Raw genomic sequence first — 14,865 nt, forward strand, 5'->3', positions numbered from 1 at the left:
AAACTTCCTCTACACATGTGCAGCCCGCAGCCAATCACTGCAGCCTCTAACATGAGGGGGCGGGGGCTTGTTCTAGAAACCTTTTCACGCTTTTATTCTGAAAGTGTCAGTGTGTCACATGTTTCCTGTTATTCAGGCAGACGCTGTAGTTTAGTAGGAGGAGGAGGAGGAGCAGGAGGGGGAGCAGGAGGAGGAGGAAGAGGAGGAGCAGCAGGAGGAGGAGGAAGAGGAAGAGCAGGAGGAAGAGGAGGAGGAGGAGGAGCAGCAGGAGGAGGAGGAGCAGCAGCAGGAGGAGGAGCAGCAGGAGGAGGAGCAGCAGCAGGAGGAGGAGCAGCGTTTGTCCTCAGACACCGGCAGAGGCGGGTGGAGTCTGAACAGGGGGGTCCCGGTCAGACCTGGTCCTGGTGATCAGATTACTCCTGACAGCAGGAGCTACCTGAGGCAGCGCTCCTCTCTCCCAGGGCCCCTGAACTACACAGCTGAATGTAACAGAAATATGGCAGAATAATCAGAATTATTAATTTAATTAACAAAATGAGAAATGTTGAATAAATTAATTCAAACAAATGTTTATTTTGTTGAGGAGATTCTTCTCGTGCAAATCTGATGAAATAAGTTTTGACTGTTCTGCCTCAGATTTGTTGTCGATATCAAACGATATGAGATTCTTTATCGTGTTATCATTTGATTATCACGATAAAAAGTTTCATGTCTTTCGATATCGATAATTATCGAGTTTGATTTCTGCTCCTGAGGGAAAGGTTAAAGGTTAACTGCGGTTTAAACTTTTCTTCACGGTCAGAACACCTGAGGCCGAACAGAGAATCACAAATCTGAGGCAGAACGTTCAAAACGATTGTGATCAAATCTTTGTCAACACGAGGAAAATCAAGTTAAAATCTCACTTTTTGGTGCGAAATGCATTCTGGGATATCTGGCTGCGTAAAAACGGGCATGGCGAGAACACGTCCGGACTTTTGAGCAGCGATTGTTGACGTTTCACAAGAACAGACAAGAATGCAGCGTGAGGAACAGCTCAGGGGCCCTCAGGGGCCCTCAGGGGCCGTCTCACAGAAAGAGTCTCAGAGAGGATTTCTCCCAGTTTGGTATCAGAGGAGCAAATCAAGCTAACTCAGTTTAGGAGTCCTGTCTTATCTCAGGTCAGCAAATCCTAAACACTCGATCTAGCATCGACTTTTATGTCTGTTACCTAGCAACCGATGCCACTTTGCTCATCGCGCCGAGCTAAACGGCTTTTTAGTCGCTGTTTTTTAAAATGAAACAGAAACAACAGCTATCACTGAACTTCAAGTCAGAGGACTCAGAGGTGTCGCTGACCTCCGTTTGAGAAATCCAAATGTAACGCCAACCTCGGTAACGCCAACCTCGCCGCATATCCAGCATCCAGCGCAGCGCTGATGCTGTCAAAAAGAAAATAAGTGCATTTACTGACAGGTGACTGTGGCTCCTCCTGCGCTCCTCAGGAACCCGACGCTGCTCGGGGAAGTAAAAAAAAAGGAGGAGTGGTTCTCAAACTTTCTCTGTCACGTCCCGAAGTTCAGAACAATCTCAAATTTAAACTTCAAAATAAAAATTAAGCATCGCGTTATTTCAGGCAGGCAACCAAGTCAAGCTCGCATCAGCTGATTCATCCGTTGGCGAATTCCATCCAAGGCGCCTTATTTCAGCTGCCACAGGCTTCCTCCCTTCAGGCCGCTCTGGTTAGTCACGTCAGCCTGCTGTCCTTCCTGTCAGACGGCCCCAGCTCGCCACCTTCAGCTAAACCTCTCTGACACTGAACTCTTGGTCATTCCGGCCGAGCGATCGATCCACCGTAACATCAAACTACTGACTCCTCAGCCAGGGTGGGGAGGAGCGCCATGACCGGCTGGCCTTCTCAGACCGCGTTGCTGCCGTCTCTCCGTCGTGCAGCTTTACTCTACACATCAGAAAAATGAGGCGTACCTCGCTCAGCACGCCACCCAGCTCCTGGTCCAGGCCGCGGTTACCTCTCTGTCTTCCAGCCTGTGCGGTCAAACCCCTACAGATGGTTCAGAGCTCAGCAGCGCGTCTGGTTTTAGATCAGCACAAAAGGACTCGTGTCCCTCCATCACCGTGTGACCTCCACTGGCTCCCCGGGGCCTCAAGTCCCTGACGCTGCTCCCGGGTCTGACCGTCTACCTAAACTCCATAATCCAAGCCTACGTTCCTTCTGGGCCACAAAGAACGCCGCCTGGCTCTGCCCTCCCTTCACACAGACCTCAGTCCCTGTTCTCATGACGCCACGATGGAACGAGTTGCCGCACGCCATCAGAGCAGCGGCGTCCCTCTCTGCAGAGAACACTTCCTCTGATAACACCTCTCACCCCTGACATGCACTTCCTGCGCTCTTCTTCTTCTTCTTCTACCAACAAGGTGGCTATTTAGCCCACTGACGCAGCGCTTACCAGCGTTGTCAGCTGTGGCCGTCGCTCCTCAGATGTTAAGTCGCCTCGGATGAAAGCGTCTGCCGCACACGAGTAAATGTAACGTAGATATGAGAAGTTCTCCTTTAACAGCTCGTCCAGCTCAGGGGAAAGAGGCGTTTCCTCGGCAGCAGCAGAAAATGTGGCGTTTGTTTCTCAAACAAAAGCAGCTGGTTCTTCATCATAAATCTGTTTCCCACAGTTCAAATATCCTGTTTTACATTTTACTGAGATTAAAAGTTCATAGCAGTTATAGCCTGGACCGTTCAGCAGCTTCAAAAGCTCTTTTATTTTACCTTTAAATGTTCATTTACAGCAAACTGCCACCGCAGAAAGACCCTGATCCAGCTCAGTTACTGAAGGTCTTTTTAGGTCTTTAAGGTAAAATGTCTCTTTTTCGGTGTTGCTGCAGCCAGACTCTGTATTTTTAATAACATTTAGATTCAGATGTAAAAGAAGAGATCAGACACACAGGAGGGTGTTAGTGACATGAGGACAGACACACAGGAGGGTGTTAGTGACATGAGGACAGACACACAGGAGGGTGTTAGTGACGACATGAGGACAGACACACAGGAGGGTGTTAGTGACGACATGAGGACAGACACACAGGAGGGTGTTAGTGACATGAGGACAGACACACAGGAGGGTGTTAGTGACATGAGGTCAGACACACAGGAGGGTGTTAGTGACATGAGGACAGACACACAGGAGGGTGTTAGTGACATGAGGACAGACACACAGGAGGGTGTTAGTGACATGAGATCAGACACACAGGAGGGTGTTAGTGACATGAGGACAGACACACAGTCAGACACACAGGAGGGGGTTAGTGACATGAGGACAGACACACAGGAGGGTGTTAGTGACATGAGGACAGACACACAGTCAGACACACAGGAGGGGGTTAGTGACATGAGGACAGACACACAGGAGGGTGTTAGTGACATGAGGACAGACACACAGGAGGGTGTTAGTGACATGAGGTCAGACACACAGGAGGGTGTTAGTGACATGAGGACAGACACACAGGAGGGTGTTAGTGACATGAGATCAGACACACAGGAGGGTGTTAGTGACATGAGGACAGACACACAGTCAGACACACAGGAGGGGGTTAGTGACATGAGGACAGACACACAGGAGGGTGTTAGTGACATGAGGACAGACACACAGGAGGGTGTTAGTGACATGAGGACAGACACACAGTCAGACACACAGGAGGGGGTTAGTGACATGAGGACAGACACACAGGAGGGTGTTAGTGACATGAGGACAGACACACAGGAGGGTGTTAGTGACATGAGGACAGACACACAGTCAGACACACAGGAGGGTGTTAGTGACATGAGGACAGACACACAGGAGGGTGTTAGTGACATGAGGACAGACACACAGTCAGACACACAGGAGGGTGTTAGTGACATGAGGACAGACACACAGGAGGGTGTTAGTGACGACATGAGGACAGACACACAGGAGGGTGTTAGTGACATGAGGACAGACACACAGGAGGGTGTTAGTGACACACAGTCAGACACCCAGGAGGGTGTTAGTGACATGAGGACAGACACACAGGAGGGTGTTAGTGACATGAGGACAGACACACAGGAGGGGGTTAGTGACATGAGGACAGACACACAGGAGGGTGTTAGTGACATGAGGACAGACACAGGAGGGTGTTAGTGACGACATGAGGACAGACACACAGTCAGACACACAGGAGGGTGTTAGTGACATGAGGACAGACACACAGTCAGACACACAGGAGGGGGTTAGTGACATGAGGACAGACACACAGGAGGGTGTTAGTGACATGAGGACAGACACACAGGAGGGTGTTAGTGACGACATGAGGACAGACACACAGTCAGACACACAGGAGGGTGTTAGTGACATTTGGACAGACACACAGGAGGGTGTTAGTGACATGAGGACAGACACACAGGAGGGTGTTAGTGACATGAGGACAGACACACAGGAGGGTGTTAGTGACGACATGAGATCAGACACACAGGAGGGTGTTAGTGACATGAGGACAGACACACAGGAGGGTGTTAGTGACACACAGTCAGACACCCAGGAGGGTGTTAGTGACATGAGGACAGACACACAGGAGGGGGTTAGTGACATGAGGACAGACACACAGGAGGGTGTTAGTGACATGAGGACAGACATACAGGAGGGTGTTAGTGACATGAGGACAGACACACAGGAGGGTGTTAGTGACGACATGAGGACAGACACACAGTCAGACACACAGGAGGGTGTTAGTGACATGAGGACAGACACACAGGAGGGTGTTAGTGACATGAGGACAGACACACAGGAGGGTGTTAGTGACGACATGAGGACAGACACACAGGAGGGTGTTAGTGACATGAGGACAGACACACAGGAGGGTGTTAGTGACGACATGAGGACAGACACACAGTCAGACACACAGGAGGGTGTTAGTGACATGAGGACAGACACACAGTCAGACACACAGGAGGGTGTTAGTGACATGAGGACAGACACACAGGAGGGTGTTAGTGACATGAGGACAGACACACAGTCAGACACACAGGAGGGTGTTAGTGACGACATGAGGACAGACACACAGACGGCCCGGGTGTCCTACCGGTCTTGCAGGGCCCCCTCCCTCTGATCTTGAGTTCTGGTCTGGAGAAAGCGGTCTCTCTGAACTGACACATGTTCATGTATGTGACTCCGTCGCTGCCGCACAGCGCCTCCTGCTCCTCACACACACACACCTCCTCCTCCTCCTCCTCCTCCTCCTCTGCTCCTCCTGCGGGCCGCGGGTCCGCCTGGCACCGCAGCCCGGTCCCGCAGAGCCCGTAGAAGACGCTGCGGTCCCCCGGGTCGCAGGCTTGACCCTCCAGGTTCCCGCACTCCTTACAGCAGCCGCAGGAGTCCAGCACCAGACCGGCCCGGCAGCCCCGGGTCTCCGGGCACAAGTCCGGCTCACACGGCCCGCAGCCGGTCCCGTTCCGCCCCCCGCCGCCTCCCAGCTCCTCATCCAGCCGGTCGTAGTCCAGCAGCGGGTCGGTGAGGGAGAACCGTCCGGGCGGCTCGGACAGCTGGTGTGGGAAGCCCCGGCATGTGTGCAGGACTAGAAAGAGACTCAGGAGAACCGACATCTTGACCCGGTCTGTGGGTTCCGTTTGGGTCCAAACACCGTCGCCGGGACAGGGTCGGGTGACGCCGGGTCGGGTCCGGTTCTTTCTCCGGTTCAACGCGACACAGCAAACCCAGAACGAGAGTCTAACAACACCCGAGACTCACATTCCTCTCAGACCCGAACCCGGAAAATAAAACCGGATCCAACATTAAGTTTAAAACAAACAGAGGAAACTTTTTATTTTAACGTTTGAATCTGGACGCGGACCGTCCGAGGTTCAAACAGCTGAGAGGCTCGCGCTGCTCCGCCGCACCGAGACGGGCACGAGACAAAACAGCCATAATAAACCTTCACACGTCCGGTCAAAGCCTTCAACGTAAAAGCCTGAAAACAGTCCAGAACACAGACCCGGACCTGCCCTGTGTGACAAACTGTTTCCACTCCTTCAGTGTGCAGTAGGTGATCATTAATATCATTTATATCATTAATAATATCATTAATATCATTACTATCATTAATAATATCATTAATATCATTTATATCATTTATATCATTAATATCATTAATAATATCATTAATATCATTAATAATATCATTACTATCATTAATATCATTTATATCATTACTATCATTAATAATATCATTAATATCATTAATAATATCATTACTATCATTAATATCATTTATATCATTAATATCATTAATAATATCATTAATATCATTAATAATATCATTAATATCATTAATATCATTTATATCATTACTATCATTAATAATATCATTAATATCATTTATATCATTAATATCATTAATATCATTTATATCATTTATATCATTAATATCATTAATAATATCATTAATATCATTAATAATATCATTAATATCATTAATATCATTTATATCATTACTATCATTAATAATATCATTAATATCATTAATAATATCATTACTATCATTAATATCATTTATATCATTAATATCATTTATATCATTACTATCATTAATAATATCATTAATATCATTAATAATATCATTACTATCATTAATAATATCATTAATATCATTAATAATATCATTACTATCATTAATATCATTAATATCATTATATCATTAATAATATCATTAATATCATTACTATCATTAATATCATTAATAATATCATTAATATCATTAATAATATCATTACTATCATTAATATCATTAATATCATTAATAATATCATTAATATAATTTAGCCTGTTTGTTTATTTGACAGCGCTCATTCATTAATCAACGGCAAAGTAAAGTAAAAAACACTGTAAATGAGCCAGAGTTAGCTCAACAGGGTACAGCGTTTGATAAACTTGGTCCGATGATGATTTGCTGAAAAGCTGCTGGCATTTACAGGCGGACTTTAATGGTCCCAGAAGCTTTTTCGTAGGCCACATTGAGCTGCACCTGGGTGAGAAATATCAGACAATCGGACTTAGAGGAAGGTGGCCTTTCAGATCTTTTAATCGTTAATTACAGCGCCACCGTGTGGTGTTTCTGTGGAACCGCGTGCGCATCATTCCCAGTTACTCTCCAAAGTATGAGGCTTCGTTAAACACATCAAATTAATTTCGTTCATAGAGTGCCTTTCAAGATTCTTTAGAGGACAAGTACGAAAGATCCTGGATCAGTAAAAACACACTTCAGGCAGGAGGTCTCGGCAGACGTTTAGCTCACAGGTAGTTTGGTGTGAAGTCTAACTCTGGAAGATCCTTCTCATGATTTGAATGAAATCACTTCAGAAAGGGACAGAAACAAGTTTCTTTACTGTATTTAGGAAGAAATCCTGTCTTTCTTTAGGAATTTAGCTGCTACAGAAGCTGATTTATTAACTGGTTTCCAACAGAGAAATAACATCACCTTTTATTTTGCAAGGGTGGAAAAATCCTAATAGTTTAGCTTTTATTTTGAAAGCGCAGCGCTCTTATTTCCGGTCTTGTTCTGTCTTACCTGACAGAGTCTTTCAGGACCGCAGACGGTAGCAGGCAGCTGCTGTCTGCCCCCCACCCAGACCTGACAGCTGTTAAAGTCATCACCAGGTCTGGAAAGGTTCCCAGGGTCCTCCAGGAGGTTTCCAGGCCTCTCACAGGCAGTCCTCTGAGTTTTCCAGGAAGCTTTAGGGGTCCTTGTAGGAGAATGTCTTATTGTCGAAAGAGACTCCAGGTTTCAGGGCCCTTCTTGGATCGAGAATCTTAAAGGAGGTCCCCTGGGGTCTGTTCTTGAGGTCTAGGGTTCCTCGTGGAACATGGGAAACAAACGCTGGGGGGAAATCCAACCACCATGACCCCCTCCCTACTCTGACGTTGGAGTTATTTATAGCGGTCAGCAACGACGCCTCCCCGTGCGTTTAGAACTAAAGTCTCGACAACGGGGGGCTTGAAAAGGCTTCAGGATGAGGTTCCTCTGAACGGAGGATCAGAACCCGGAGTGTGAAACATTAAATATTTTTACTGACGTTACGCGAGTGACCTAAGATAACTTGTGTGTTAACTGAACCCGAACCACGATCCATTCCCACCTGCAACGTTTCAATATGGCGATGTTTCGAAACGCAAGCGTTTTATTTTGAAAGTTTGAGGTCAGAGGTTTTATCGAGAGCAGAGACAAACACAGGTAGATGCAGAACTAATCTCTTGGATGGTTCCTCAAACGTGTCACTTCAGTTGAGTCTCGTTGCTGCTGACCGCCGTTGTGGCCACCTGGCTGCCGCTGGAGGCCCGCATCTCGTGGCGCTGGTGGTCAAGTCTTCTTCAACACAGCATGATTCACGTTCACGTTAGAGGAACAGAGACCAGGAAGCAGGGGAGGCTTTAGGGCGGAGCTACAAGCTGATTGACAGGTCGCTACAGCAGTGACCTGCAGCAGTGCGTCACGCCTAAAAAAACAAGATGGCGACGTGACGCCAAACTGCCAAACTGGAGGCTTCGGAACGGTAGCCCACAAACAAACGGGTGGCCTCACCGTGGTCACGCCCACTTCTTCTAAACAGTCTGTGTGTTCCGCCCAGGTAACCTCTGTCCTGGGTCCCTGCTGTTCTGCCTGGGTGACCCCGTGTGTAGCAGGAGCTCGTTAAAGTCTCTCCTCAGACTCTGGACTTTAAACACTCTCTGATTTAAGTTTGTTTTTCTGTAAAGCTGCCAGTTTGTCACTTTTATAGCTTCACCACTTCAAAGTGAAACGCTGAAAATAACCTGGCGGCGGCGGAGCGGCGGCGGTCTGTCACACAGAAATAGAGCTGTAATGGAGGGTTTGCGGCGGCTGGTGTTACGCTGCAATCTGAGGTATGTAGTCCTGCCCCCTGATGGAGGGATGCTGCTGTCCGGCGCAGACACACACTCTAACACGGTTATTCTGAACCGGCTCTCAGGTGAACCCGGTCTTTACGTTGTGTCACTAAACATGTTCTTCATTTCACTTTCTACACCCGCCTGTGTTTAAAGTTATATTCTCAGTAGTTAGAGGTGATAAGTCAGCGATAATAAGGCTCCTTTTATACTCACGCGTGCTTCTTCTGACTTCATCTGGGACTTTTTTATTTACCACTGAACTTTAACAAAGTATTTTTCATGTCCCTAAACGTCCCTACGTCTTTTAGTCACGTCAACATGTTAAATCTGTCTTTGGGCAAAAACACATTTCCACAAATATTAAGTGAGCAGTTCTGTCCAGGACGTTTCTAGAAAATAAAGTTTTACCCAAACAAGTACATCGTCAGTAATATTGTAATAACAATTTAGCATTTTATTTTGAAAGCCAGAATCAGAGTCACTTGTTAGACATGAGGTCACCGCTGAGTGATTGACGGCAGGTCACAAACGCTCACATGTGCAGCTCTTCTGTCAGACTTTAATAAAGTCCTGCTTCTAAACTTAGACTTCAGTAAAATTAAACACGTCTTAGCTGCAGTTTGGGAGATAAAAAAAAAATTCATTTGATGAGATAAACACTCTGAGATGGTTGTATTTATATGAAAAGTGCCACAAATGGTACATAATAAAAAGATTTTACTAAATCAAATGACACATTAATTAAAACCTTAATTTAGGCTCAATTAAACAAAACATAAAACGAAAGTTCAGCAGACACGAGCTTTTATTATGAAAAACACTTTTAAAGGAACATTCCACCAGATGATGTCACAGTGATGTCATCAAACATACAGTCAGGAGGTGTGGCGTTTGCCAGGCGGACTCTCTCCAGATGCATTGTGGGAGATGTAGGATCCACATTTCTGGACTGAAAGTCAGGATGTCTCCGCCTCTGCTGCTCCAGTTCAGTTTTTACGCTGCTGTCTCCAAACGTCCACCTACAGCTCGATGATGCAGCAGCTCGTCACGCATTTACTTATGTCCGCCCGTAGTGGCAGAAGAAGTCGGGTGACTAAGTCTGTGTAAGGAGGTGGTGGGAGGAGACGGGCGGGGGGCGTGAGGCGGCGTGGTGCGAGCGTCCAGTATGGCCCGATGGGGGACGTGAGGAAGACGGCATTTTAAGATTTTTCCTTTAGATTATTTGAAGGTGTTTTTACTGGTTGAGCGGTTTGGACTGACAGAACAAACGCAGTGAAGGAGTCACTTTGGGCTCTGGGTCACCGTGGCAACATTTTAATTATATTATCAGTTAATGGAGGAAATAATCAGCAGATTAATCAAGTAACAATAATCTAAAGAGAAACAGCCACAGGGGACATTTTTCATTCTGCACTGAGCACTTTTATTTTTTATACTTTAAGTACATTTTCCTGATTATACTTACTTATTAACACTTTCAATGCAGTACTTGTGACAGAGTACTTGTGACAGAGTACTTTTACAGTGTACTTTTACTTCAGTAAAGGATCTGAATACTTCGAGCACCACTGAAAAGAAGACGGCTCTGCTGATTTGTTTCCAGACCTTCGTCACATTCGTGTCGTATTAATGAGAGAAATTTGCACTATTAATATTTTTTCATGTCCCTTTTTTTAAAGTTCTCTTCACGCTGACGCTGTGACTCCCCGTGTCCGTGTTGTTAATAAAGCTTTCTAACAGTGTTGTTTTTTTAGTTTATTATCTAAGCAGTACGGTAACATCTCTCACGTGCGACGGGATGTCTCATGCAGGCTTTGGTCGGCGTCACTGTTCGACCTCTGGCTTACCCCCTTGGTGCGAATCAGGCAGCCCGCAGCCAATCATGACAGACTCTACTGCGAGGGGGCGTGGCTTGAGGTGCTACAGGCCGCAGCCGGACCTTATTGGGGTTGATGGACGGGACAAACTAACACTGGACTCTCAGCAGGAGGCCGAGGTTCGAGTCCCGCGTGAAACAGAGTCACCGCTTATTTCAAGTCACGCCTGCGGCCGACCTGGTGGTACAGGTCGTATTCGTGGTTAAGGTGAGAGGACGAGTTGCTTTCCGATCAGAAACACTAACGAGTATTTATATTTGTGTTTGTTTAAGTTTCCCTTCTTGTTGTTTTCAGTGCAGCTGATTTAAAAAGGTCTAAAATCTGTGAGGACTGAACCAGTTCAGACCGGATTCTGGAGGTGCTGCCCGTCACGGCCCCGGGGTCATTACCCTCCTTCCTCCCCCCTCCTCCTCCTCCTCCTCCCCCCCCGGTGGGGAGCAGATGTGGGAGATGAACAGACAGTGGTAGTTCCACAGCAGCAGCAGCAGCATCAGCAGCAGACTGCAGAGCAGCAGGACCACCAGCAGGAGGCGACGCCGAGACGCCGCCGGAGGAGAGGGGGGGGCGCCACAGCTGACGGGGAGAGGAAGAAGGGGAGGAGGAGGAGGAGAGGAGGAGGAGGAGCAGCGGTGGAGCCACCAACAGAAACGTTTGAGTCCAGATGGTTTGAGATCTGATCTGCTCTGAGACGAAGACATGGTCCTGGAGGTCCTGGAGGTCCTGGAGGAGGTCCTGGAAGGTGACAAACAGCTTGATGATCTAACGGCGTTCAGCTGTGAAGAGAAGAAACAGAAAGATGAGTTCAGCTCCTCTGATGTCGCTGCTTCTTCTTCTTCTGCGTCTCTTTTTAACTCTGAAGCTCCTGAAGCAGAACGAGCTTCTGAAACCAGGAGGTGAAAATACATCAGAGCTCCTCACAGCCGCTCCTCCTCCTCCTCCTCCGCTTTGTTTTCATCTCTAAAAATACCATGTAGTTACCACGGCAACGGACCGAAGGGCTTCAGCGTTACTGTGACGACCACTGCGGGGGGGAGGAGAGGAGGATGAGGGAGGAAAAAAGAGGGGAGGAGAGGAGAAGAAAGGAAAGGAGGGAAGGGGAGAGGATGAGGGAGGAGAAAAGAGGGGAGGAAAGGAGGAGAGACGAAATGAGACTACAGGGTAAGAAAGGAAAAAGAGGGGAGAGGGAGGAAAGAAGAGAAAGAGAGGATAAGGGAGGAAAAAAGAGGGGAGAGGGAGGAAAGAGGAAGAAAGGAGGGGAGGAGAAAAGAGGAAAGGAAAGGAGGGAAGGGGAGAGGATAAGGGAGGAGAAGAAAGGAGGGGAGGAAAGGAGGAGAGACAAAAGGAGACTAGAGCGTAAGGGAGGAGAAAAGCAGGGAGAGGAAGTAAAGAAGGGAAAGAGGATAAGGGAGGAGAGAAAAGGAGGGGAGGAAAAAGAGGAAAGGAAAGGAGGAGAGACGAAAGGAGACGAGAGGGTAAGGGAGGAGAGAAAATGCGGGGAGGAGATGATAAATGTGCGCTGGTTAAATATTCACAGAGCAGCGGATACGAGTTGCCTCAGGTCGCCATCAGCTTGTAGCCCCGCCCTAAAGCCTCCCCTGCTTCCTGGTCTCTGTTCCTCTAAATGGGACCATAATTTACTAAATGAACATCATGCTGTGTTGAAGAAGACTTGAAACTAGCGACTGAGACCAGAAACTCATCAGGAAAGTGTTTACTGAGGGAATAAATCAGCTGACAAGTAGAAACATTTTCTTCCTGCAGCCGCTAGAGTCGCCCCTGCTGGCTGTTAGAGAGGACGCAGGTTTAAGTCGCCCCCTGCTGGCTGCTAGAGAGGACGCAGGTTTAAGGCGCCCCCTGCTGGCTGCTGGAGAGGACGCAGGTTTAAGTCGCCCCTGCTGGCTGCTGGAGAGGACGCAGGTTTAAGTCGCCCCCTGCTGGCTGCTGGAGAGGACGCAGGTTTAAGTCGCCCCTGCTGGCTGTTAGAGAGGACGCAGGTTTAAGTCGCCCCCTGCTGGCTGCTAGAGAGGACGTAGGTTTAAGTCGCCCCCTGCTGGCTGCTGGAGAGGACGCAGGTTTAAGTCGCCCCCTGCTGGCTGCTGGAGAGGACGCAGGTTTAAGTCGCCCCCTGCTGGCTGCTAGAGAGGACGCAGGTTTAAGTCGCCCCCTGCTGGCTGTTAGAGAGGACGCAGGTTTAAGTCGCCCCCTTCTGGCTGTTAGAGAGGACGCAGGTTTAAGTCGCCCCCTGCTGGCTGCTGGAGAGGACGCAGGTTTAAGTCGCCCCCTGCTGGCTGCTAGAGAGGACGCAGGTTTAAGTCGCCCCCTGCTGGCTGTTAGAGAGGACGCAGGTTTAAGTCGCCCCCTGCTGGCCGCTAGAGAGGACGCAGGTTTAAGTCGCCCCCTGCTGGCTGTTAGAGAGGACGCAGGTTTAAGTCGCCCCCTGCTGGCTGCTGGAGAGGACGCAGGTTTAAGTCGCCCCCTGCTGGCTGCTAGAGAGGACGCAGGTTTAAGTCGCCCCCTGCTGGCTGTTAGAGAGGACGCAGGTTTAAGTCGCCCCCTGCTGGCCGCTAGAGAGGACGCAGGTTTAAGTCGCCCCTGCTGGCCGCTAGAGAGGACGCAGGTTTAAGTCGCCCCCTGCTGGCCGTTAGAGAGGACGCAGGTTAAGTCGCCCCTGCTGGCTGCTGGAGAGGACACAGGTTTAAGTCGCCCCCTGCTGGCTGCTAGAGAGGACGCAGGTTTAAGTCGCCCCCTGCTGGCCGCTAGAGAGGACGCAGGTTTAAGTCGCCCCTGCTGGCTGCTGGAGAGGACACAGGTTTAAGTCGCCCCCTGCTGGCTGCTGGAGAGGACGCAGGTTTAAGTCGCCCCCTGCTGGCTGTTAGAGAGGACGCAGGTTTAAGTCGCCCCCTGCTGGCCGCTAGAGAGGACGCAGGTTTAAGTCGCCCCCTGCTGGCCGCTAGAGAGGACGCAGGTTTAAGTCGCCCCCTGCTGGCCGCTAGAGAGGACGCAGGTTTAAGTCGCCCCCTGCTGGCTGTTAGAGAGGACGCAGGTTTAAGTCGATCCCTGCTGGCTGCTGGAGAGGACGCAGCTTTAAGGCTCTTAAGGTGCCGGAGGTTCCTGTTTTATTTGGCCACTGTGTTACAGCTGCTCACGGGCCCCACGGCAGGCGTCCTGGAAGTTGGCCAATCAGAAAGGATTTTGGGAGAGTGGGCCTTTAAAGAGACAGGATCTAAAGCGGCTTGTTTCAGACAGGATGAACTGCATGATGGGTTAGTAGAAGGTGAGGGAGCTGCTGCCAGAACAAACACAGAGCTGGAGACGAGCCCCCCGGGTCCTCTTTGATGTTTAACACTGTTCTTTTGTTTCTGACATCTTGTGGGGCCGTTTCACCTCCACTATGTGTGAACCCTTTCCACTAAACCTCACTCAAAAATCCACAGTTGTTAGTCGCACCTCTTTAAATAAAGTTACTACATGTGAAGAACCTGACGTGGCGTATGGGGCTCGACTCACCTCTTCTTGTCTCGTTGACAGCAGCAGCAGCCTCGGCCAATCAGATCAGCTGATCAGAAGAAGTCAGATCCATTCGTTCGATCAACAGGAGGTGATCAGATCCAGACTCACTGCCGGAGGCCGGTGATGTGCTGAGCGGCAGACGGAGGCGGCCGAGTGGACGGAGGCGTCCTGTCCTCTATCAGGTCCTCAGCGGGGGGGCTGCTGCGACCTTCAGACCCAGAGTCAACAACAGACGCTTAACTCCACCTGCTGTCCAGAAAGAGCTGAATAATATGAGCTGATGAACAGCTGCTGATTTCCACATCCAGCACCTACAGAGCGACGCGATCGTTTGTTCTAACTGTAGAATGAAAAAACAAAGTCGTGTTTCCATCAGTCCAGAGGACACCGACAGTCTGGAGACTCACCCCGAAATCTAATGATTTACGTTACTGGGACTTTTGTCCCTATAAGGACGCCGAGGCCCCAGAGCGTGACTGTGCAAACAGTACGTGAGGAATACTCGCCAACACACGCACACATCCACACACACACAGGGTTGTGAAATATCAAATAAAGGAAGAAAAGCCAAA

At 48.9% G+C, this 14,865-nt stretch overlaps 3 protein-coding genes across 9 annotated transcripts in view; all 3 read right to left on the reverse strand.

Moving 5' to 3' along the window:
- The window catches only part of LOC119891504 (scavenger receptor cysteine-rich type 1 protein M160-like), a 1,270,577-nt gene that overhangs the window by 859,667 nt on the left and 396,045 nt on the right, over positions 1-14,865 (reverse strand). The window lies entirely within an intron of this gene.
- On the reverse strand, positions 7-6,093 carry LOC119891602 (kazal-type serine protease inhibitor domain-containing protein 1-like). Its single transcript, XM_038703373.1, has 2 exons — positions 5,089-6,093; positions 7-1,421 (listed from the first exon to the last, which is right to left on the reverse strand). Exons 1-2 carry the CDS (start codon positions 5,606-5,608, stop codon positions 1,258-1,260), a joined length of 684 nt encoding a protein of 227 aa, XP_038559301.1. The 5' UTR covers positions 5,609-6,093; the 3' UTR covers positions 7-1,257.
- The window catches only part of grin1b (glutamate receptor, ionotropic, N-methyl D-aspartate 1b), a 100,726-nt gene continuing 95,554 nt past the window's right edge, over positions 9,694-14,865 (reverse strand). For 3 of the 7 annotated variants that reach the window (XR_005442449.1, XM_038703252.1, XM_038703250.1), the window contains 2 exons: positions 14,291-14,539; positions 9,694-11,556 (listed from right to left, as the gene is read on the reverse strand). The gene's annotated coding sequence lies outside the window, so the exon portion shown is untranslated. Of the gene's footprint in view, positions 11,557-14,290; positions 14,634-14,865 lie in introns of all 7 variants that reach the window. The other 4 variants (XR_005442450.1, XR_005442448.1, XR_005442446.1 and 1 more) reach the window with 3 other exon arrangements.

This window comes from Micropterus salmoides, unplaced genomic scaffold (assembly GCF_014851395.1).
Source record: "Micropterus salmoides isolate LMB-PRFRI ecotype aquatic unplaced genomic scaffold, ASM1485139v1 Ms_hic_scaffold_7, whole genome shotgun sequence".
Taxonomy (NCBI): domain Eukaryota; kingdom Metazoa; phylum Chordata; class Actinopteri; order Centrarchiformes; family Centrarchidae; genus Micropterus; species Micropterus salmoides.

What these genes read in the sequence shown, in the direction of transcription:
- LOC119891602 (XM_038703373.1), bottom strand. Translation starts at nt 5,608, where the DNA reads ATGTCGGTTCTCCTGAGTCTCTTTCTAGTCCTGCACACATGCCGGGGC. An exon ending in GAGGGGGCCCTGCAAGACCG is followed by an intron (nt 1,422 to 5,088) that starts GTAGGACACCCG and finishes TCTTTTTGACAG; the next exon opens with CATCAGCGCTGCGCTGGATG.